This window comes from Varroa destructor, unplaced genomic scaffold, assembly GCF_002443255.2.
Source record: "Varroa destructor unplaced genomic scaffold, Vdes_3.0 BEIS01000001.1, whole genome shotgun sequence".
Taxonomy (NCBI): Eukaryota; Metazoa; Arthropoda; class Arachnida; order Mesostigmata; family Varroidae; genus Varroa; species Varroa destructor.
The window spans coordinates 27,798,406-27,821,030 of NW_019211454.1; the positions used below are offsets into that span (position 1 = coordinate 27,798,406).

General features: G+C 39.2%; 2 protein-coding genes across 2 annotated transcripts in view; both read left to right on the plus strand.

The window, feature by feature from the left end:
- The window catches only part of Ac13E (Adenylyl cyclase 13E), a 50,048-nt gene extending 47,090 nt beyond the window's left edge, over positions 1-2,958 (plus strand). The window contains exon 20 of the mRNA XM_086978144.1: positions 612-2,958. Coding sequence (XP_086834270.1) covers positions 612-785 — 174 coding nt within the window. The 3' untranslated portion in view covers positions 786-2,958. The remainder of the gene's footprint in view (positions 1-611) is intronic.
- LOC111243252 (uncharacterized) lies at positions 1,029-21,159 on the plus strand. Its single transcript, XM_086978145.1, has 5 exons — positions 1,029-1,167; positions 7,039-7,198; positions 12,539-12,713; positions 13,482-13,748; positions 13,945-21,159. Exons 4-5 carry the CDS (start codon positions 13,558-13,560, stop codon positions 14,180-14,182), a joined length of 429 nt encoding a protein of 142 aa, XP_086834271.1. The 5' UTR covers positions 1,029-1,167; positions 7,039-7,198; positions 12,539-12,713; positions 13,482-13,557; the 3' UTR covers positions 14,183-21,159.
- The last annotated feature ends 1,466 nt before the right edge of the window (positions 21,160-22,625 follow it).

Below are 22,625 nucleotides of genomic sequence, written 5' to 3' on the forward strand. Positions count from 1 at the left end.
GTAGCGTAAGAAATATACTTTGTCTATCTTGTTTCGTCCTAAGGAAGAGAAGTGTGTGTATGCAATTCACGAGCAAATAATAAAAGTACTATCTAATAGCACATCTTCCAATCTGGTGGATCATATAAGCCGGCAAAAGTAAGTTCAAGTCAGTATACGTTTATACTTTCAATTCTCAGGGCGGCATTCAAGAGGGCATACGTCTAAATTAGCTCCATCTAACGCACCCAGTCTGACTAAGTGTGGAGATAAGTTCTCCTAGTTGCTAGGATGCACCAACTGAAGTACGAATAGCGAGGTAACATACGCTTGCGTGGTCAGCAGCTTTTGTAGAGCCCGACCTGATTACATCGCGCATGTAAACATAACGGGTCCCTATTATAGATAAATATTTTAGCATTACCGGTGTAACCAATTAGATGGTTTTAGTAGAAGCTCTTACACACAATGAGCACGACCTCAGAAGTCCGAAAACACTTTACTTTGACTGTCTGTAACGAGGTAAGTAAGCAATGATATCTGCGCAAGATACCAGGTAACTGATTTGGTCGTTAGGTCGCTAAGTTTGATCGAGAGCGCTCTAACGAATCTGCTGATGCTGTATATCATAGGTGCCTGAGCATTGCCTACCGGTGTTAAGTGAAATGTACACCTTCAAAGCCCGTGGCTCAATGTACATCAAGGGCAAGGACCATATGAATGTCTACTTGTTGGAGAGCAAAAAAGGGAAGCAGCTGCACAAGATACCCTTCAAGCGACAGCAGACCATTCCTGCGCAACTTTAGAAAAAAAAACCTATTAAAAAAAACAATAAAACAAAAGAAATGTGTGCATGTATGTGTGTGTCTGTGTGTGTGTCTGTGTCTGTGTGTGTGTCTGTGTGTGCGTGTGTCTGTGTGTGCATGTGAGCGTGCGTGCGTGCGTTTGTTTCCACTGCATATCCAAAAACTACTCAAAAGGATGTTTATGTCAGATATTTATCCAGTGCTGAATATCTAAGCAATATAGCGACTGAACTTCTAATTTAATATGACAGGTGACGATGATCCATATGCTCTCTACTTAAGGCCGAGTGCGCACTTCTTGCAGCATTAAATACAAACCCTGATTCCTGCCTGAACTAATCCTTAAGCTACACCCTACCGTTATTGCATCACTGGACTACGCGTAGGTGTTATAAGTCCATTTGTTATATCTACTAATAGCATTCTGTTCACAGTAAATATCTCTCAAGAAGTAATCCAACGTCGTAAAAATAACTTATACATATAACTTCCGAAACGTTCGGAATGCCTTTGTCAAATACTGGTTTCGATCACTATAAAATGCAAAATACCGGACGTGATTGAGAACGGAAAAATGAACAGAGACCGATTTTGGCTCACTTGTGATATGTACATACACATTAAGAACCTAACAAAGCAAGCTACAGACACGTTATCTAGACACAGATAATTTCTACCAAAATTTCGATACAAATCAGCAAGACACAAACGAAGGCCCCGAATTGTATTTTTAGCTAGACAAGTAATATGTTGGCGCTTGTGGTAGACTCGACCTGACCAGCGGTATAGTTTCTCTATGAATGATAACTGCATATAGAGTACGTGTAGACGCATTTGAAGCTGGAGAGAAAGATGGCAAATGCTTGTAGGCTCTTACGATATAACTAAATAAAGGAACTGACTGTACATTAATGTGGGGTGTGATGATCAGTCAGCGTGGTCATTGCTAGTTGGCAGTGGAAAGCGGACTGGGCCTTGCAGTAACAACAAAATATCTTTCCATTTCTCGCATCCTGAGCCAGGTTTAAGCGGGGCATTAGCGGGGGTGAACATACGAAAGAGTTGCTAAGTTAAAAAGGAGCAAGAACAGCTACGGGACCAAACTTATCAGCGAGAAATCATTGTGGCGTAGAGAAGGGTGGACAAAATGGATCCTTCTCACCAGTGATGTCTACCCTTAAACTCTTGTCGAAAATGCAACTTTGCGATTATACCTTCAACTTATAAATAATACTAGCGATATTTTCAGGGGCCCATTAATAGACCTTAAAAAAGCTTTTCGTTATTGCAGAAGATAACATATTCATGAGAAAATGCTCTCCCGTTGCCATTAAAAAAGACACAACAAGATATCTATTTCAAACTAATCATCTGTATCATCGAGCACTCAGTCACTGATCATAAACCGTAAATACAGTTGTATGCATTTTTGTATAAAAAAAAATAGCCTCGGCACGATCGATATATTTTGCAGTAGAGACGATAACCATGCCATGGTAATGATGAGGAGCGCGTAGTTCATTTGCAGGGTCAGCTTGTCCCGGTCAGTTTATACGCCTAACAAACGTGTCTAAAGTTTAGAGGCAGTTCTGATGTCATTATATCTGGAGTGTATTTATCTTATCATTCGGATGGCTGTAGCTGAGTGACCAAGCTACTGTGTTCGTCAACATTTTCTGACGTCATGGATACTTTATCATCAACAATTGTTTACAATAACAACTATGAAACGAAATCAAATTGAATGGAGTATATGCCTCTTGTGTTCGTGCAGGAGAGGAACTCCACGATTGTGACGTGGCGCTACGATCGCTGTTCATCGCAATTCGAATTAGTATTAGCAACAATAGAAACGGATATGTACGCAATCAGTAACAACAACGATTATTGCTATACTTAAGAATTGTTGCTAATACTGTTACAATCGCATATTGTGATTAGTAGTATTGCCTTTTGAATTACCGCTGCGCGATGAGATATGAGATTTATCACTAGAAAAATCTACAATTAATTACTCAACAATTGTTAGCGTTCAATTTGCAGTGTGAGACCAGAAAGAAACAAGGCAACAATGTAATAACTAACAAATATAATAACAATAATAATACTTTACTTATATTCGTATGATACACAGTAGTATTTGTAGAATAAAGCCATTTTTATTGTCCGTAAATGCCGATGTAATTTCTGTTTGGAACTTGCTTGTAAATGCATGTATTGTAGGTTTTTTTTCGTCATTAAACACTATTTCCTTTTTTGGTGGCGCCCACTAGATTAGGCCAGTTAGGCTGTTACGTCGGCTTACTAATAAATAGATACAGGGGTATCGAAAGAGTGGGGTAGATGGCAATGTTTGATTCGATTTATTTGCGAGATTTTATATGTATGGTCATCTCTCGTATGAAATGATCGATTGCATCAAAGGTAAACTGCGCGACGCAGAATAAATTCGAATTCAAGTCTCCGCATGAATTATAATTTTCGTCCTGTAGTTTTTTGAATTTAGAACGATTTTTTATGTGCTATGTTTAGTCAAATCAATAGCACTTGCGTAAAGTGCGTAACGTAAAATTCTAGATAAGTTTGTGCAATTATTCGCCTTTGTATTACCATATTTTTTCGGTCTAAGCTGCAGACGCCATGCGAATGTTTTATTTTTTTAGCGTGTACGAACTAGACTAAGCAAATCAATGAATAATTTCGAAAGTAGAACAGCTTGGATAATTAAGATCATTCATTTGTATATTATAATGATCGTTTAAGTAATCAAAATATACAGAACATTATTGTATTTGTAACGTTCAATAGCCTGCCCGATGTTGCGCAGGCTATTAAGAAAAAAAAAAGTTAAAAAAGGATGACAGTTTTTAAAATGTTGTCTATAGCTTTATATTTTTTATTTTATGGTTTCTTCGTCTCGAAGTTGTAAATGGAAAACGTCTTTCATGCGCAGATAGGATTAGGCAAAAGCGTCGTTAACCTACCTCGTAATAGAAATTGTTCCATTCGTTACTGACTTTATTTTGGTAACGTAAAACATGTCTACTTTTCAACAGATACAAAATGCCACTCATCGTCTAACCCTATGATACTGAATGGCAAAATAGATCCTCTGAAGAAATTAAGCTTAGCCAGTGGATAGTAAATCTGATTTCGTCAGCCACTGGATACTATAGAACATCTAAACTGTGAAAAAATAACTAGATATTAAGCTTTGGAGATACTGCTCATTCGAGCCGTCAATCCCCAAAATATACTATGTGTCTGTAAAACAAGATTTTTCCCTATACTTTAGCAAGGAGTGCAGCCTTTCTGTGCCATATTTGTAATTATTCTAAAAATCAGATTTTGCCTACGATAAAGGTGTCCACTTTGTGGACTACCTTACTTTTACCATTTTGGCAAAGCCTAAGGTAAGGTGAACTGACCAAACCAAGCCAATGACAGCTTTTCTTGCATATGGTCACCTTTATCGGAAAAAAATTGCATCTCTAACAAAAAAGGACATTGCAGTACCTCTTGCTAAGCAATGGGCAACGAGGCGTCCAAGCGGCTTGATGTAGAAATGTCATCATTTTAAAATAATACATCGTAAGTTTGTATAATTTAACTATTTGAATTATTTGCGAAAAGTAACTGAACTCAATCCAAGTAATCGAACTACTGTCAGGATCATACTATCAAGCCTGTACCCCGGCATTTCAAACTATAGAAAACGGCACATTTTGATTCAAGTTCTAACGTATCCTAGGTCCCATCAGGGTACTGAATACATTTGATGAATGACGCTTAAAGGATATGTCATAATTGCGGCACAATCGTGGTATCTAAGTTGTATACGAAATGTTGCTTGCAAATCAGGCAAACCTTGACGGGCTATTTGTCGTAATGGACATGCTACTCGTGGAACCAGTCCTTTCTAAAATGAAGCAACAAACTCGTCATGACAAAGTACAATACGTCATTTTCGAAATTTTAGGTATTGTATAATCTCTTTACGTTGTGCAAAGCGTCAACGAAGCTAAAAGCTCCTTTTTTACTCGAAATCGGCATTTAGGTTGTTGCGAACTTCTAAAAAACCTGAGGACAGTTTTTGTGAGACAAATTGTAAGATCTCAATAAGGTTTAGAATTGAGGGGCTCCAAAATTTATCAAATGGTTAAAAATAATTTTTTTTTCTTAGACAGTAATTAACAGACGTTTTGGAAAGGGGAATATCAACTGGTGATTGGGTTGTCCGGATAAGCTCTTACGCTCAGTCTATTTAAGACGTTTGCGCCTTTTTGGCCGTTTTCAGTCCTTACATTTTTAGGACTTTTAGCTTGCTAGATCAAGAAGAAAGAACTGGAAGAATAAGTTGCTTGTAAGAGTTTCCGCATATTCTGTTGATCTACCGAGAGCTATTTCACTGAAATCGGTTTTCTCCGATAGTACCAAGTCGTAACTTCGTACAGGTATACAGGCTGCAAAGGTCCTGCGATATCCGCTGAGCGTAACTTATGAATCAATCGCAGAATCATTGCGTTTACGTTCGTTCTAGTATCGAACGTTACAACTATCTACTTACAAGGGGACTTCAACCATGACTATGCATAAATTACTGGCTGTCCCGTTTATGTAGGCTCAGACTGTGCTTCAGGCATTGGTGCGTAAAATGATTCCATTTCTGTAGTTACAGTATGGGCAGCCTCGCTGGTCGACGTTCATCGAGCCTTCCTACCATATCGCGTCCGTCATTTGCAGACACGGCTCTGCTAAAATTGGACGTCTCTCGGTTCCAAGTTGAATGAGTTTTTGAAAATCCGCCGGAGAAGCTTTAGGGAAACAAAGTTTCTTCGCAGAACTTAGACATGCTTCTTTCACGTTTTTTAGGAAGGCTTGGAAGTTTTACAGTAGCCTTAATTAATCCATCATAACCCATTAACCCAGACCTCGACGTGTCCCTAACATTAGCAGGCAAATATGATACCCACTAAGCTCTCATGGGGACACTCTATCGTCGCTTAGATTCCACTATTAGAGTATATAATATCTCAGTGTGCAAGTAAAATATCTAGGATACGGTTCATTTTTGAACAGCGCTCAGATAAGATTGTTGTCGAGTTGAATACCTTTTGAAAAACGTACACATTTTTCGAGGCATTTGATGGTAGCCATTAGAAGGCTGGTTCGATTTCTCTTCATTCTGGAAACGTTCCATATAATGGCTCTTGTTAGCGGGTGCTCTCCTTTATGCTACTTGGATGTATTTTAATCGCTGCGCTTATGGATAGGCCGTGCTCAGTGTGTCCGACAGCCTGTCGTTCGTGGGTCGAACCTTGAACGACCTTTGAATCTTACATTCGTGCGAAACAGTTCCCTTATACTAGTTTTATGCAGGTTGTTACAAGCAAAACGATCTATACAGGCTTCAACTGTATACATTCAAAAACGATTAGCAAGACATTACATGTAAAGTCTTGTAACTAGTCTTTACTTACATTTTGTGTGGTGTTGCATTGCTCAACTTTATTTATATTATGTATAGCGTTGCCTTAATAAAATTGGCCTTCGAAGTAGCGAACCTCCACTTCCTTCTATCCATTTTCAAGGAGAAAGAATCGAAAAAGAGCTTTATGACTTTCCTAAATTGTATAAACCCGCTTGCTTACGGAACTTGCTTCTGTAACTTGCCCACATGAATGAATATCTCTAGTTTATCGATGTTCTAACGGTTCTAGATATATATAATGGTGTTACAAGCTACTAGTAAAATTTTAAAGTTGGATAAAGTTCGCTGGACTCGTCCCTATCAGTTTTGATGCATACGCGAACGTTAAGAAAAAGTTTTACTTTAAGTTTGCCATTTTGACTTTAACTTGTACCATTACGCAGATTGCAAGCTTTGCTTATGTCATCAGCATCAGAGAAGAGGTACGCAACAGTTAACAGTGCTAGTATAGTACGTATTCTTACGTAACTTGAACTTTTAAGAACACTACGGGATACGTAACGTATCACGTAGTGTCCTTAAACGTAGTGTTCTTAAAAAACGGCCTATCTTTCTCTCTACACGAACGCGTAAGCCCGACCTTAAAGGTTCCCATATAAGCTGCGTGTGTAGAAGAAAAGGTTGTTTGGAAAGCACGAAACTATCCTTTCGAAACAGCCGCGCTTGCATAATCACGGAACCTTTTCTTGCACAGACGATCGTCAGTGAGCGGGTATGATTTACGCTCGTAAATAATCATACGCTCTGTAAACGCTTTTACAGATTCACAGAAGATTACGTGTCGCTTGCCAGCATAGAGACCAAAAGGAATGCATAGATCGCCTTATTGACACAGATCAGCGAAGGCTATACCGGAGCCTTTTCACGAAGTATGTCCTTTCGTGAAGGATCCACTTGCTACATACGGAACAAGTGTCACTTGGTACGCATTTTCGCTGATTATTTCCCCCAATGTTTACACTGCAAGATAAATGTCCTACGATACTACTAGAGATACCCACAGGCTAAAAAAAAAATATGGATTGCCTATTTGTATACAACTTTCTTCTTACCATTATAATTAGCAGGAAACGTCCGTCTGCTGCTTCGTTTCGTATTGTTAAATCTTCCTGCCGATTCACTGCACTAGAGCATGAAATTTTTGAAAGACCGATGCGAGTATTCATGTCTCGTAGATCTCTGTGGACTATAAGATCTTAGACCTCTTGCACTTAAATTTTGCTTTTGTACAAGAGATCATCATCGATGCTCCTGCAGTTAACGTGTGTAGCTATACTCCCGCAAAAAACACCAATGCACGAGAAATGTATATATATGTGTATTATTTATAGTATATATTGCACCACTATTGCTAACGCGTCCTCCTTAGCCTCTTTACGTCAAACGTTTTTTTTACATAGGAAGTTATTAGAATTAAAATCAATATTCTAATTTTGTCTTGGTGTAGGGTGTATTGAAACCTACGATAAACCGACACAGTTTAAGGCTGCTTCTACGGAAATGGTCGTTTCATATTGAAATGCTTGATAAAGGTACAGTCAAACAGCAGCGGCAGCAGTCGCCAGACAATATTGAAGCTTTTTTTTTGCCTACAGAGTACTTTTACTCCTTGTTGATTTCTTTATTATTGCCGTTCCGTACCATAAAAATGAACGGGTGGCAACAAGCGTATCTTTACAACCGACTCCACTCGGAATGAGGGGTCAGTCCTCAAGAAAAACCGAATTAGTTAGGATTAGCGGAAAGGATTCGTGCAGACATTTACGAAAACATAGGGACCACAGTAGCAAGTTTCTATTCTTCTATTCTTGAAAGAGATTAAATTGTAAAAAAATCATTTGGTGTGAAATTTCTACTTCGATAGAACTTTGTATGAAAGTTTTTTTTATCCAAGAGATCAAAACAAATTTGGTGGGTAAAGTTGTTTAGCGCGACGCTAGCGCCGTACAGCAAAGGAGCCTATCGACTAATTAGATCAGCTTGAAATTGTTCTAACAATTGCCCCTAAGCCTGGCACCGTGTCAAATGACACATAGTTACGAAATGTTAGTTCATCTAGAAAACAACATCTTGTGGATCATTAAAAGCTGCGGGGCATTTTGTCTGCCTAGGTAGAAACTCTGCTACACTTTTAAGCGTTAATTGGTATTTTTTTTTTGGCCAAATGTTAAGTTCATTTAATTGTCTGCATGTAGTTACACATGTACAACGAACATTTGTATGTTGTCTAAAATGTTTCCTAAGAAAGTATGACTTTGCTGCGTCTGTATCGTATCGGCGTGATTCGGTAGAACGGCAGTCCTTGTTGCAAATTACCGACCCATTGTGCTGAGCTATGGCTAGCTAAAACATAGCTTTATGCTTAGGTGGCATTACTAGTTTATTTGTTGCCCTACGTGTTGCTGCAACCGGCAGAAAATATCTGCCCTGCCCGTACGAGTACCTCAGCGTATACACCATCACGGTGTTTATGTTATAGCAGCGGCCTATAGTTTTTGTGAATATTAATTATATATGGGCATAACATGAAAGTGTGAGCCAGCCCAATATGGACCGAAAAAAAAAGTCATAAAACGTGTCCATATATATATATATATATATATATATATATATATATATATATATATATGTATATGTATATATTGATCTTGAAACCTTAACAGTTCATTATGAGCTTTACTGCAAATTTACTAGTTAGTCGAAGATTTTTCACCGATTACTATATAAAGTGACATTTTTTGTACACTACGGCATAGGGTGCTTAGCGGGAACCCTCAGGTGGGGCTAAATGTCATAGGTGTAAGTCTGCAGAATGACCGATAGCACAATTTATTCTAACAAAGCCTTCACGACGACCATGCATGTGTACAGATAGATAGAAAAATTATTTCATCTGTCTACGCGACGGATTATGTAACGACTTATTGACATCTGATTATTTAACATGACCATTCAAGCCATTGTTTCGCTGCCCAACTTAGGTTCAACCCATACACAATTATGTGTATGGGTTGTGATTCCTTTGCCCCTATGATCTCTTTTTTGAGTCGTCCTTTTGAAGAAGTTTTACTTACGTTTTATACAACTTAAATACCTTTTACGTAACCGGGAATTTGACCACAGAGACAAACATAGCTATTTCAATATACAAATATACTTTTTCTGTTCTAAGGAACGTAATCGGTTAATAGGTAAAATTCATTTATTCGCATGGGTATTTTTTTCACACAGACGAAAGGTCCCTTCATGTATCTTCCGCCCAAGCGCATGTTTTACCCTTACGTACTTCCGCCCGTAGCGCATTGCAGGCATTGTAAAAACCTTATAAGTGAACGAAAAGTAACGGCAAAGACGATGGCCAATTTGAGCGTGTACTTTATTTTTATGATATGATGTTTTTGTAAAATAGGAAACATACTCAATAAAAATAATTTGCAAGTCTATTGTTAATATAAATAATTATCACACCTATTTCCAGTTCCGTTTCAACTGTAGGCCTATTTTGGCCCCCTCGTAGCTTAACGGAAAAATTTCCAAAAGAATTTCTGCAATTCTAACTTTCTAAACACCCCATAGGTGATTCGTAGTTATGTGGCCACTGCTATTACTCGGTGCTCTAAGCAATGCTCCTGCCAGAACAGAAAGCCCACCCGTGAAATTCTGGCGGCTTATCAGCTAGCCCACGTTAAAGCTATCGAGAAACAAACTCTTTTTCTGTCGGCAGTTTTCTATCTTTAGCCACAAGCAGTTAATTGCAAGGGCAATTCGATAAATATATAAACGTATCTTGGAACACTTCTGTTTTTTTGCTACAGTCCATTTGTGGGATTTGCCTATCTGACTCGTTCTAAATTTCGAAGGACTGTTGTTTTGGACAAAGTATGACTTTGGGCCGACCGGCGTCCGTTATCCGTGGAAGCCGCTACTTAAAGCTACCTATGACCATGTAATTTCTAGAAAGTAGATACTTTTTGTCTTAATCAGTTTGGACATTTTGACGAAGGAATTTATACTGAGCTTCTGACTGTATCCTTATAAACGAATAAACCAACATTGATATTTTCTTCAATAGCATTCCAGCTTCGCTGTTCCGCGGGTTCTGTGAATGTTAGGAAAATTCGACCTCGACCGATTTTCCTACTAGGGGAAAATTCATTTGTCTATTGAAGGACAAAAGTTTACATCCCCTACAGCACTACTGTGAGCGAGAGCAAACGCTCAAAAACGTTGCTAAAAATAGAAAAAATATTTCGGTACTTTTTCAGAAAGGAACAAACTTTCTATCCGCTAGATCGGCTGTTAGCCAGTGCTCAGCAGCGTCTAGCCGACTCTAGTGTTGGCCGACAATGAACAAAGCCCACTGGATATACAAATGCATAGAACCGGCAGACATTAAAATTAAGTAGAATTGAAAGCTTTATTTTTTGCAAATAATGACCGAAGTCGATTATGATGCTGGTCTAGTTGACATACCTACCGAGAATAATTTCCTATTTATTGCACTTTATCACTAAGACGAATGAAAACGTTCATAATTCTCACAAGACAAACTTACCACTTCACAAATGATGGTAAGCTGAGGAGTCTACGGTGTCAAAGAGTCTCGGTAATATGACGGACACCAAAATCATATTGTAGGAAATAATTTAGGCGTTTAAAAATTAGTTTCGAAAAGCAAATATATGGATATAATTAACGATTTCATAATACAACTAATTGTAAAGGCCTAATCCTATCATGGCTTATAACAACACATTTGCAGAACAGAGCTCACCTGAACACGGTCACGTTGCTTTTAACATTTTACAAAAACTGCAGAAGAGAGTTCATAGACGTAATAGCAACGACTCTGGCGGCATATCGGACGTAGTTGGTTATCGCATATCTATGTATAGACTGGGATTGTGTTAAAATGATCTGGTTGGTTGTGACAGGTCATCCAGCCTCAAAATGTACGTTTTTCTGTAATTTCAAGTGAAAGAGCCATACCATAATAACCACGTGATATATTGTGCAAATGCGGTACAAAACTCCTTCCAGCACTCCGGTTACCTTTTTAGAAAATATATCGAATTTGAATCGGTAATGTATACTGTAACCTTATGCGCATTGACTATGTGATGTAAAAAGGACAGGGCATTGGGAATCGAGTAACAAGGCCTGCTTGCTTAGCTGAATGCTAAGCTAATAGTTCGAATATTATTCATCCTATTCTAACTACGGACCAAGCTCATAAGTGGTCTTGCAGAGAAAGTAATCCACACTCGTGAGTCGAGGCAAACTAGGCACTTGTGACGAATTTACGCTATTATCCTTCAGATACCCCATAGCAGGAATCATTTGCAGATTTAAGTGGCTTGACTCTAGAGTCAATCAATACATTTGAGATGGATTGAAGTTGTATATTTGGATACCACAATTTTCAATTTATGAACTGTGGGTGAAGTTACTATACGCCCCACAATATAACCTCAAACCAGGACCGTCGAGGCGAGATTCGTCCCTTATATAAACAATGCTCATTCTCGTATACAAACGCACCTACAACTTTAATATGCCTTCAACTGTGTAATAAAATACAAACTAAATCGGGATTGTTTCGTCTATAGGAATAGCAAACTTAACGCTGTGCCTGTTTTCTATTAAATATGAACGTCGACGACCTAATACAATAGGATTTAGGGTTTCCTGTTTTCCACCAGTCGCTGTTATGGGTCCGAATGAATAGAGTCCGTTTGGTTTTGATGTTGATAGCATGGACCTAGAAAAATCTCGCTCAGTGCTATGCATGCCAAATCCATAGATCTTAGCGCTGTTGGGCAGGTCGACGTCAGGGTGCCCAAAAATAGGGTCCCTTGCTACTAACGAATTGCAACTTAACGTAACTTGAAGCGCGGGCTTGCAGCAGACCTAAAGGTAGCGACTGAAATGCGACTTTGTGCAATGGCTATCAGCATTAGTCTATCGATTACATATAAAGTTCACATAGGCAGAGCCATTAAGCTGTATTTGCTCATGTGCCTTCCTAAAATAGGAATCCCGCTTGCAGCCTATTACTGCCCAGGTATATGCTGAATGAAATACCTAACCACTATCCGTCCACGCGGCTACATAAACGAGTGGCACGCAGTGCATTCCTAAGCTGCGCTCCCCTGACTTCTTTATCGATAAGATGAACCTGTGTAGCTGAACCCTAGAACCTCACAAAGGTGAAGCTATCATATCGACTGAAGTCATAGTCATTTCGTTCGAATCTTTTCAGTTCGCTGTCAGAGGGGGACATCGCTGATTATGCTGAAGGTCGACAATAGGCAAATGCGCAGTGTTTGCCGTATTCCTCAGAGGTGTCAGATTTGTTATTCGTGGAACGATACAAACAAAATTGAAAGAGAATTGATAAGGCTGCATCGTGACCAAGAGCATCATCGTCATAGCGGATAAGTATAATCACTGATGCGTAGATAGGCCGATTGCAATAGTTGCGTGGTTTGAAAACAAGCTGTTGCTGAAGCTGGTGACGATTGATTGTTTCACCTGCATGATACCTTATTTAATTTAGTAAATTTGTCATGGTATTGTTGTCTACTTGAATTAGGTATTGTCTCCTGTTTTAGTAGTGCCTCAACGCACACCGGAAGTGGTGGCCACGGAAAAGTCCATCGATACGAAAATCTATTTTCGTCTAGTGATGACAGTTAGCAGAACTTCCTCGATAGCCGCCATTTTGTTCTCATAAATGACTCTTTCAGACGCCCATCCCATTCAGGAAATTAAAGTAACTTTAAATCGAATCGGTGTTACTCAATCAAACAGAACTGTCCTTTTGTATATAGACCAGCTCTATCGTGTGTCAATTGAACATGGACCTGTTTTCATAGAAAGACTTCGAGTATCTTTTAAATTGCTTTTATCAGCGTTACAAGCTGTTACACACATTGGAGAAGATGTGGCGTCAGTGAAATCTATAATAGTCATTGTTTCGCATTGAAGCTGATTGTTGCGACGCTGGCTATCTCGTGCCTAAGCATTACCGTGGTAATGGACAACATTAATCAGCTGTCGAGAAGTTCGAGGCATTCCCTGCAAAAGCGAATCCTTCAAGCTAGCAGGGCTTGCCGATAAGCGAATAACTCTTGCATAACGTTTTAATGTTTAAAATTGACAAGTAAACACCCTAAAATAACGTAGTGTTTTTCCGCGCTCACGTCCGGTTGTAAGAAATCCCTTCTTCAAAAACCTGTCTGTGTAGAATAGACACAGAGTTCCTAAGTGCTTGACAAGATGGCTGAAGTCAAACAGAATTTGGTCGATGCGCAGAAGGTAGAAGAGAGTCCATATGGTGGAGGTGAAACCTCTATTAAGAAGGCCTTAAAAACGGGAGCAAATTTGGAAGCGCGAACTGTAACCATCGATGCATCTCAAGTGGAGGAGGTACTTCCAGAAGTGGGTGACCACATGATCGACATTGACAGGTAAGCCTCTTAAATTTCCGTAAAAGGCTTAAAAAAATACTAAGCGAGCCAAAGTGTGTTGCTTTTCTCGATGTCCGTCCCTATTCCGAATGCTTTCGTTCGCCTTGGTGCTGTTTGCGCAACGAGTGAATTAGCTTCAGGTATAATAAAGCGGTTAATTATGTAAGTTTATTGCACATTTGTGCTCTCGTTTTAGAACAAAACTTCGTCCAGTTGAAGGACGCGCACCCACACCGATTCCAAGTGAGGAAGAATGGAGCGTTATGCGAAAGGAAATTCAGCAGTTGGCTGCAGGTGGGGGCGAAAGGCAAGAAGACGAACAGGAAACACCTAAACAGATCTCCTTGGCCTTTGTTGTCACCGTACCAGAGGTCGAAAGTGAGCCTTCTGATAATAAAAAAGATGATGAAGACTCATTCAAGATAGGCCTTTAGTGAGCGTAACAGAGAGCAACAGCTGATGATTATATGAGAAGCAATGCATTGACAGAAGTGATGTTGACACGCGCCTAATAATGAGCTGATGGATTTTGTTTGATGAGAAAGTTTGTTAGCATGATTTAAGCGTAGCCGTTGTCAAACTATACAATATAATTATTCCTTGAAACTTTTATTACAATGTTCTGTTCTATATACGTATATATATATATATATATATATATATATATATATATATATATATATATATATATATATATAACATTGTTAACCTGGCTTCTAAGAACTAACATTTCGGATGAACAGTGTTTCGCTCACAGTAGATGATCTCGGTATGGAAAAAACGTAGCCCTAGTTAGTCGATCTGTGTATATCGAGTCAACAGCATAGAGTCGATTGGCTGTCTGGTAAATTAGTAGTACTCTTCACCTTACTTAGAGCAATAATAAACTTTCAACTATAACAATGAATGCGTCAGTGTATAACAGATACACAATTGATAATATGACTTGATTGTCAAGTTACGCCAAATGTTTGTGTTGATTTCCGCCGTTTTGTGGTGGAATTTTTTTTAATTGTTTATTTGTGTGATTTGCTTAGGTTAAATGTTTATTCTTAGTGTAAAACTCGTAGATTTTTACGTAAAAACATAGTAAATTTTTGAGAAATTGAAGATTTGTAGTTCGAACTTTTTTCAGCAATGCACAACTGTGTGAAAGATCAAATCGGGAATACACATTGATTTCTATTTGAGAGAATCCTCAAAAGACTTACTCCAGCGAAGGATGTAATTGAAGGAGCCTCTTTCCCGAAACTTAAACTTCCGGTGCGAAACAAATCCTTGCTATACAATCTAATAGGAAGCAGTGTATTTTACAACCTAGGCATATATGCTCTATTTAGTTACTTGCCTCTATAAAGGAGCGAAGTAATCGATATGTGCACGGTCGAAGCAATATTATGTGAACACAAACATTTCATCGGTTTAACCCCCCTGCCTCCCTTCTCCTGCTTCACGTAACAGAAAACAAACCTTAGTTCAGTTTGCGGCAAGAAAGTGCAACAGTTACGTTTCGCGAATTTATTAGTATTCCCCCAGATAGAGGAGGTTAGAAACGCTGCATATTGAAACATAAGCTTGACCGCTGTGCGACCTATAGTTGGGCTACCGAAAGCCACTCAACCAACTGCTACGCTTGTAGGTTTGCTGGTGGAACATCTACTTCTGCGGCACTCTTGATGGTATCTGGATGTGATCTAGATAGCAATGCTACATTGAGCTTTGACGTCACCTTCCCAATTTTTCACGTTTCGAATTCCTATAGGTGTGTTCCCGGGGCAGAAATGACCCCGGAGTACCACATGAATATAGTACTGACGAGATCAAGTAAAGGCTAAAAATAAAGTTTCAAGTAAAAGTCAAATACTTTAATATTGTTGTAAGTATAAGAAACAAGTGGCTGTAACGGCTATGGAACGGTTACCTTATCCATGCAGTTATCGTTTCTATTCATGATCCGCCACTATTCTTCTAACGGTACACGTATTGCTCCCCAGTATTCATTGGCGCGAAGATTCGAAACTGACAGAACAAATAGATTAAGGGTGGCGATAGAAACGCCCGCCGCATATGAGTGTTTTCTCTGTGACTGCGAAAGACGCTCCACAAGGCTAGGGCTGTTATATAACAGCAGTGGCCGCACCACATCCCATAAATGCATTAGCTATGTCGCTTTCTTTTGAGTCTATACGTGTGAAAGACGGTACACACGAGTAACAAACACAAGCCGCAGGGCGTAAACTCGAGTTAAGAATGTCGGTCTGGATCACGTTCAGGCCGATAAGGGGCGACGATGGAAGGCACAGAGAGATGAGCGCGTGGGTGGGCTCGCTTTCAGTCAGCTAAGGTTGGCAGGCGCCTAGGCCTCACTTCGACTAGGATGAGAAGCGGGCTGGGCTTGTAACGGGAATAGCGAATATACACACGAATGTATGAGAGTAGAAGAACCCACAACGAAATAGGTGGGATACAGAGCACTAGCCGTATCTTCTAAAGCCACAGCAGGTGAGAAGAATAGCGATACTCACATACTTCATCGCGTGCATTTCCGTAACAACCTACTTAGTACAGGATAGGGTACGCGTGAGCTACTTCGTGATGCAAGTGCGCTAGTTTTTCTACAACTCGTGTTGTTTTCTTTTTTTACAAAATTGTAGTTAGCCACTGAGCTCTACATTTTCGTGAGCATGTGAGGTAGTCAGTGTGAGATAATCGTTACTGATGGTCGGCTAAGTATACGTAAGACCTGTTACATATATTAGGGACACTTGTTTATATTGAGCGCTTTGACTATTTAGATATAGCTAATTAAGTCGAACACACGCGGGTCTATTCTTTGTGCCACAACGATATACGGATTTTATACAACACTTCACATAAGTAACTTTTCGATTTTAAATAAGCAGAGTAAGTTTTGCTGATATGGAATATAATTCATGTCAGCGTATAACGGAATGGATGATGAACTATATTATGAGGTCTTCAATAAAAAAAAAGTTGCGAATTTGCCCTGGCCCAAGTAACACGTGAGCCGGAGTACAGTCGAATAGATTCCATCAAATTTTCTGGCCGTTTAGTGGTTGAAATCACAGAAAATGATTATCAGATATTGCTTGGTCGCGTATTCATAATACAGTATTGAGCGAAATGCTCCACGCCATGGTCCCCATGTACACCGTGGACTGATAGCTCATTGATAACTGATGTTCGGGTTCACAGGACCTTCTGCCTTCTGTAGTTTAACTGAGAAAGCGTTTAGATCACCGTCTAGGCGGTAGCATCGCCGAGTAACTTTACGTTACAATACATGAATCCTAATAATAGTAATAATACAATGTGAAAAGCTGTTCTCACTGACGATGCGTCACGTTAGGTCAGATACGCAGATAGGTCAGGGAACGACTGCAATATAATGCTGATTACGGAGGTGACACGTATTCCTAACATGGCGAAGCAAGCTTGAACTTACTGAACTAAGGAAGAGAGAACACTGCGTAGTTGAAAACAGAATGTTTCCTCTATTATTCTTATCTAAAAATTGCCGAATTTATCATTTCGAAATTCTTGCAGTAAATAAACAAACAAATAAATAAAGAACTGAGTCCGAGGTTGATTGCCATCAGATAAGAGTGATTCATTTCGAATTAGTTCGATAACAATCCTGACTGACCGTTCGCGTTTCGCTCAAAGATCTTACGATTGAACAAGTATAGACAATGTACGCAGAGCGCAGAGTTCTAGGCGCTCTGTACAGTCTATTCACAATGTTATGTCTATCAATGAAAACACAGTGAAGCAATGAGAAGTTGGCGAAAAGTTGCACTTAACCAAAATATTTTAGACGGTTAAATATACAATAATAATAATAATAATAAGCTTAGCGTACCGTTGCTCGAGCTACGTTACATCGTTTCCGTTGTTTTTTTCTCGAGATCGTACCTTACCTGTTGCCATAAGCCAATGCACAGACTATTGAAAATAGTTAATGCGCTATTATTCCTTGGTAGACTTGCAATAAGTGGTTCCTTTCATAAAGTTATGATATGAACTGAGAAACAAATGAATCTTCATGAAGTGAACTCACGATTATACTGCTAATCGTACTTTTCATTTGCTGAAGTCTAAGATGGCACAAGCGTTCTTATGTTTTTTGTATGCGCAACCTTCCGAGAACTTTATATTCATAGGTGTTTGTCACAACACAATCAGTCGGAACGAATTTATAATAGAAAATCTGTTTTTTTTCCGTGAGACTTTCTGAAGTTTCGGTCTGGAAGGCCTTTAAAGCTACTGCGTTCGTTCCTGTGTTATGCCCATGCACCCACACCTCGGCACCTCGAAAGATAAGTTTGAGTGAAGCCAGCTCTTCTCTTTATGAACGTTAAGTTATTCCTGAAAAGGTTGTTGAGAAATCTGCATTTGTACAAGGTTCAGATCCTTCGGTAAGCTCCCTTTTTTGAGCTCTTTTACCTATACGTGATCTCTCAAAATGGTCGAACATAATTCATGTGAGATTCCTAGATCTTTTGCGAAATCTCCGCGAGTGATTCGTCGATTCTGAAGTGTTTTCTCCTTTCCACGTTTTCGTGTTTTCGTTCGTACCCACTGAGATAAGCCACCCAAAACAATGATCAGTCAAAGCTCTCTCGCCCGTCCCGGAATTTTCATACCTTAATGTCTACTTATTAGTTTTTTTATAACATTTCCACCATCTCCGAGCTTTTAGTTTCGTTCTTAACATTCAACCTAATGTATGCTCTTCGATACTCCATTTTCGTTTTCGAATAACTAAAAAAAAATATTGAAAGTCACTCACTTAAATAAAAACGCTGGCAAAATACAATGCATGCCGTCAAATGCCGTAAAATTTGGCTTGTCGATAGCGAGCAGAGAGGATAATATTACGCTATAAATCGCATTTTAGCCCATAAAAATGTACGTTTCATAAAAGCGTTTTTGGCCTAGTACTGCCCCTAACATGCCACCGAAAAACCCATTTCCTACAACGCCAATGACGCCCTACACCTCAATCCAAAAGCCGTCGTACTCACGATAGTGCCATAATTATAACGAACCACAAACATAATTCCTGCAGAATGTGAGGCAACATGCTGCTGACAGTTGCCCACCTCTAAGAATAGATACTTTATACTGCTATTTAGTTTTATGACAATCAAAAGCCAAGTTGTTTGTGTATTTCCTAAGGGAGCTGTTCAAATGTTATAGCTATAAACAAACGTGATGATGTCATCAAGATTGGGTAGCTTGCACCATCATGGCCATAACCATTTTCGCAGACCACCGTTCTATGGGCGGATACATGCTTAACAAGTGAAGAAGAAATTTTTAGAATACCGTTTTCCGTTACGTGGCTTACGCTCGGCTTATTAAACCTTATTTCGTACCGAACAATAGCAACAAAATACGTCTATCCGCGAGTTACGGACCACTTCAGGTCGTCCTAAGCTTCGTATGCCAACACGCACCGTCATCAGCATAGCATAATGTTCTTTTTAAGTCTTCTGTGTTTAAATTGATTTATAAGTATCGAGAACAGTCACTTCTGCATATAGTAATTCAAGTCGCCAAATGATTTTCACATATTTATGTAGTTATACCATTTGAGAGATGTACATTTATCCTTAATTAGCAGATTTTTCGGCAACAGTTCGGGCGCCCTAACGAGCTATGTCTGAACGAAATAACTGATTTCAGTAGACAAAACGATGCACTTAGACTCGACGCAGAATACTAACTGTACTAATAGAACAACAGAGTATTATCTGTGTTTTTTGTTTGCAATGCAAAATGTCGGATTTGCCGCTGTAAGCTACTCAAGCTGCATCCTGATGCAACAGAAAAAAGCGTTACAGCTATCGCAGCCAGCAATGTTATGTCGCTTTATAAAGGAAACTATCATACGAACAAAATTACGTGGGTCTTGTATCCAAATGTTATCTAGCTTAATAAAGAACTGTTTTTATCTTTTGACCATCAAAAGTGGTCTGGCAATGTGGCTGCCTTTGAAGAGCTCTTTTAAAAAATGTACGCATATAATTACGTCTATTAATGAAAGTAGGCAACACCTACTTTTCCTGCTCTCCAGCTTTCCAAAGAAACGTTAATGAAAAGACAATTGCTTAAGAAATACCGAATTTTTCAGCTGCAACCGTCTCTGACCTGGTAATATTAAGCTTTTTTCGAGTAAAAAGCTTGGGAACGTTTTAAACAACGCGTAATTAGTCGAGAAAATGTCATATAATATGGATTGAGTGTCAGCAGAGGACAATGGAACGAAGACTTTGTGTTGTGGTGAAAAATCAAAGTCCGGCGTGATAAAATTCCTAATTTTCAAAGATGAGAGGTTCCATGGAGGACTGGTGGAAATTCTGGTTAGAGAGTTCTTAAGCGATACAACAGTTTCTTACAGATGTAATCAAACTGAAGGCCACGAATGAGGTAAATACATCCTATGATCTCAAACGGAGACACGAGTTACTATCATCACGAATGCTTTGTAGTCTATAGCGGCGGCGTACCCCAAACCAGTTTCTTGCTGTTGTCCGTTACTGATAAAACTCATTGTTTTGCTTTTTTTTTCCCCATCATTGATGCTTTCGTTAAGGAGCTTCATATCAAGCAGACAGGGAACGCATGTTTTGCTCAGAGGCTTCCAAAATCGCAACGATGTATTTTTACGTTAGAGAGCCTAACATGTACTCACCTTCTCTGTAGCCATTAGCCTCTTATTAGAGTTCATCAAATTACTGCACAGTAATTTAGTGTCATTCCGCTTAAGGCCTGTTTAACTCATACTTACTTCAATGCTCAATGGATGCCACTACCGCCTTCAACTTCGCGAAACAGAAGCTTTATTGTTAACCGTTGATTTTCAACACTCAACAGTATATTTCTATCTAAGCTTATCATTCTGCAATGACACCCAAAGGTCATATCTTCTTCAAATTTGCAGAAAGACAAGTACGCATGGCACGTTGTGTCATATTTCCCATTGTAGCGGCAACCGTATGGTTTTTATTCATTACAGTTTCAATCCGTGGCTTTTCTACAGTGGTACATCATTGAACTTCATTTTTATAACGGTTTCACCTCTACGATAAAGATTTAACGGGCTGACACCATTTCTAGTCCATGTTCCTAAAAATACTACCAGACATAAAATAAATGATTTATTAAAATTAATATGTACGTAGAGCAGTGGACGAGTCAGAGGTCCTTTTTCCGACTAGCTTTCGCATTAGTGGTAGGGACTTTTCTCAGACGGCCAAATGATCCATGTCTAAATGTATTTTAAAGAGCTAAATGACAAAGTCCACTGGCTTGCGTATTTTTAGGGATGATCTGTCGTCTTAAAAAAAAATAACTTCTAAATTCCCGATTGGGATGAGTACCATTCCAGGCAACCAAAACAGATAAGATGGGATGAATTTCTTGGGCAAGATGAATGAAGACCAGCTACCGTTCAATGCCTTCGCGTCATGCAAACCTTCATGAAGACCGAAAACCTCTTGGCCGATGTTTTACCTTGTTGATTCTGATCGTGAGGCTGCTGATTAGACATACACATGTTTTTATACACCGAAATGGTAAAAACATGATAGAAAACCCGCTGTAAGGACTTCACAACTAATAGGAATGGTGTAAAAGTGTATTATTGACAATGATGATTGTGTTACGATGTACGTCGCCGCGGCTAAATGACACGTCACTACAGATACAACGGTTTGAAGCATTCGCGAAAGTCTCAGTTGTTTCTGAGAGTTTCACGCACACTTTAAGCCTGACGCCCTTAGACTTCAACGCCAGCTCCCTCAGGGCAATAGAGCCAAAACACTTTGACGGGCAGAATCTGCTTTTGGGTTCTCTCAAAGCAGAGAACCGTCCGCTATCCTTTAGCGAGACGACTATTTTTCGTGGATGTAAACATTAAGCTCAAGAACGACCGCTGGCCTTTTCATGATTAAGAAGAGATCCGAACTATGGATAAAATCAAATTCATAAACCAGAGGGCCACTTCATGCTGCCATATTTCTTTCATATGTGCATTTTCAGAAAAAATTATCCGGATCGTCTGAAGACTGGAATAAAATAATAAGTGGCTACCAGGCCAAGTGATAGGGTTTACGCCTTTCAGCAAGATGGTGCCCTGGGCCATACGACTAAGTCAGTGCAGACAAAGCAATTACTTATGGCCGTACGGCAATAACTAGGTGTTGACATTTGTTTAGGCCTACCTGTTCGCTAATAAAGTTACCGCTTGATTGGCACTAGCCATAGTCACTTTTTGGCCTATAGTATGGCGAACAGATGCTAACTTAACGATAAAAAAAAAACCAAGTTTCCATGTATAACCACATTGTTCAAATGAATGAAGGAATTATAAAAAAACGGAAAAAATTGTGACTAATTCGTCAAAAGAGTATGTTTAAAGCATGCTTACCCTGTCGTAGGACTCTATGCGGTGATGTCCCCACGATCATGTATTGATACAGTTCTGCGAGCACAAAACACCAAACTGTAAAACAATTATACCTTTAAGAATCTCATGGGAATCCCATTATAGGCACTATTTAAGAATAAAATAAACTCTGATACTAATGCAGGAATTGCATAATGACATAGTAAGATATCATAAATTAACTTATTTTCACCGCTGCCTATACATGTCTAAACGAATTGATACTCCAATGAATGATCTTCGACAGTCAAATGTAGAACTTGAGAGTGTAGATCTTGTTTTACCAAAGATGAATCTACGGTCGGCGTGTTGCTGCGTAATGGGCGATGTCAAGCAATGGACAAACCTTAGTGGAAACATAGTGCGCTGTAAACGGACTGAAAAGCCTTCAACTATAGCAA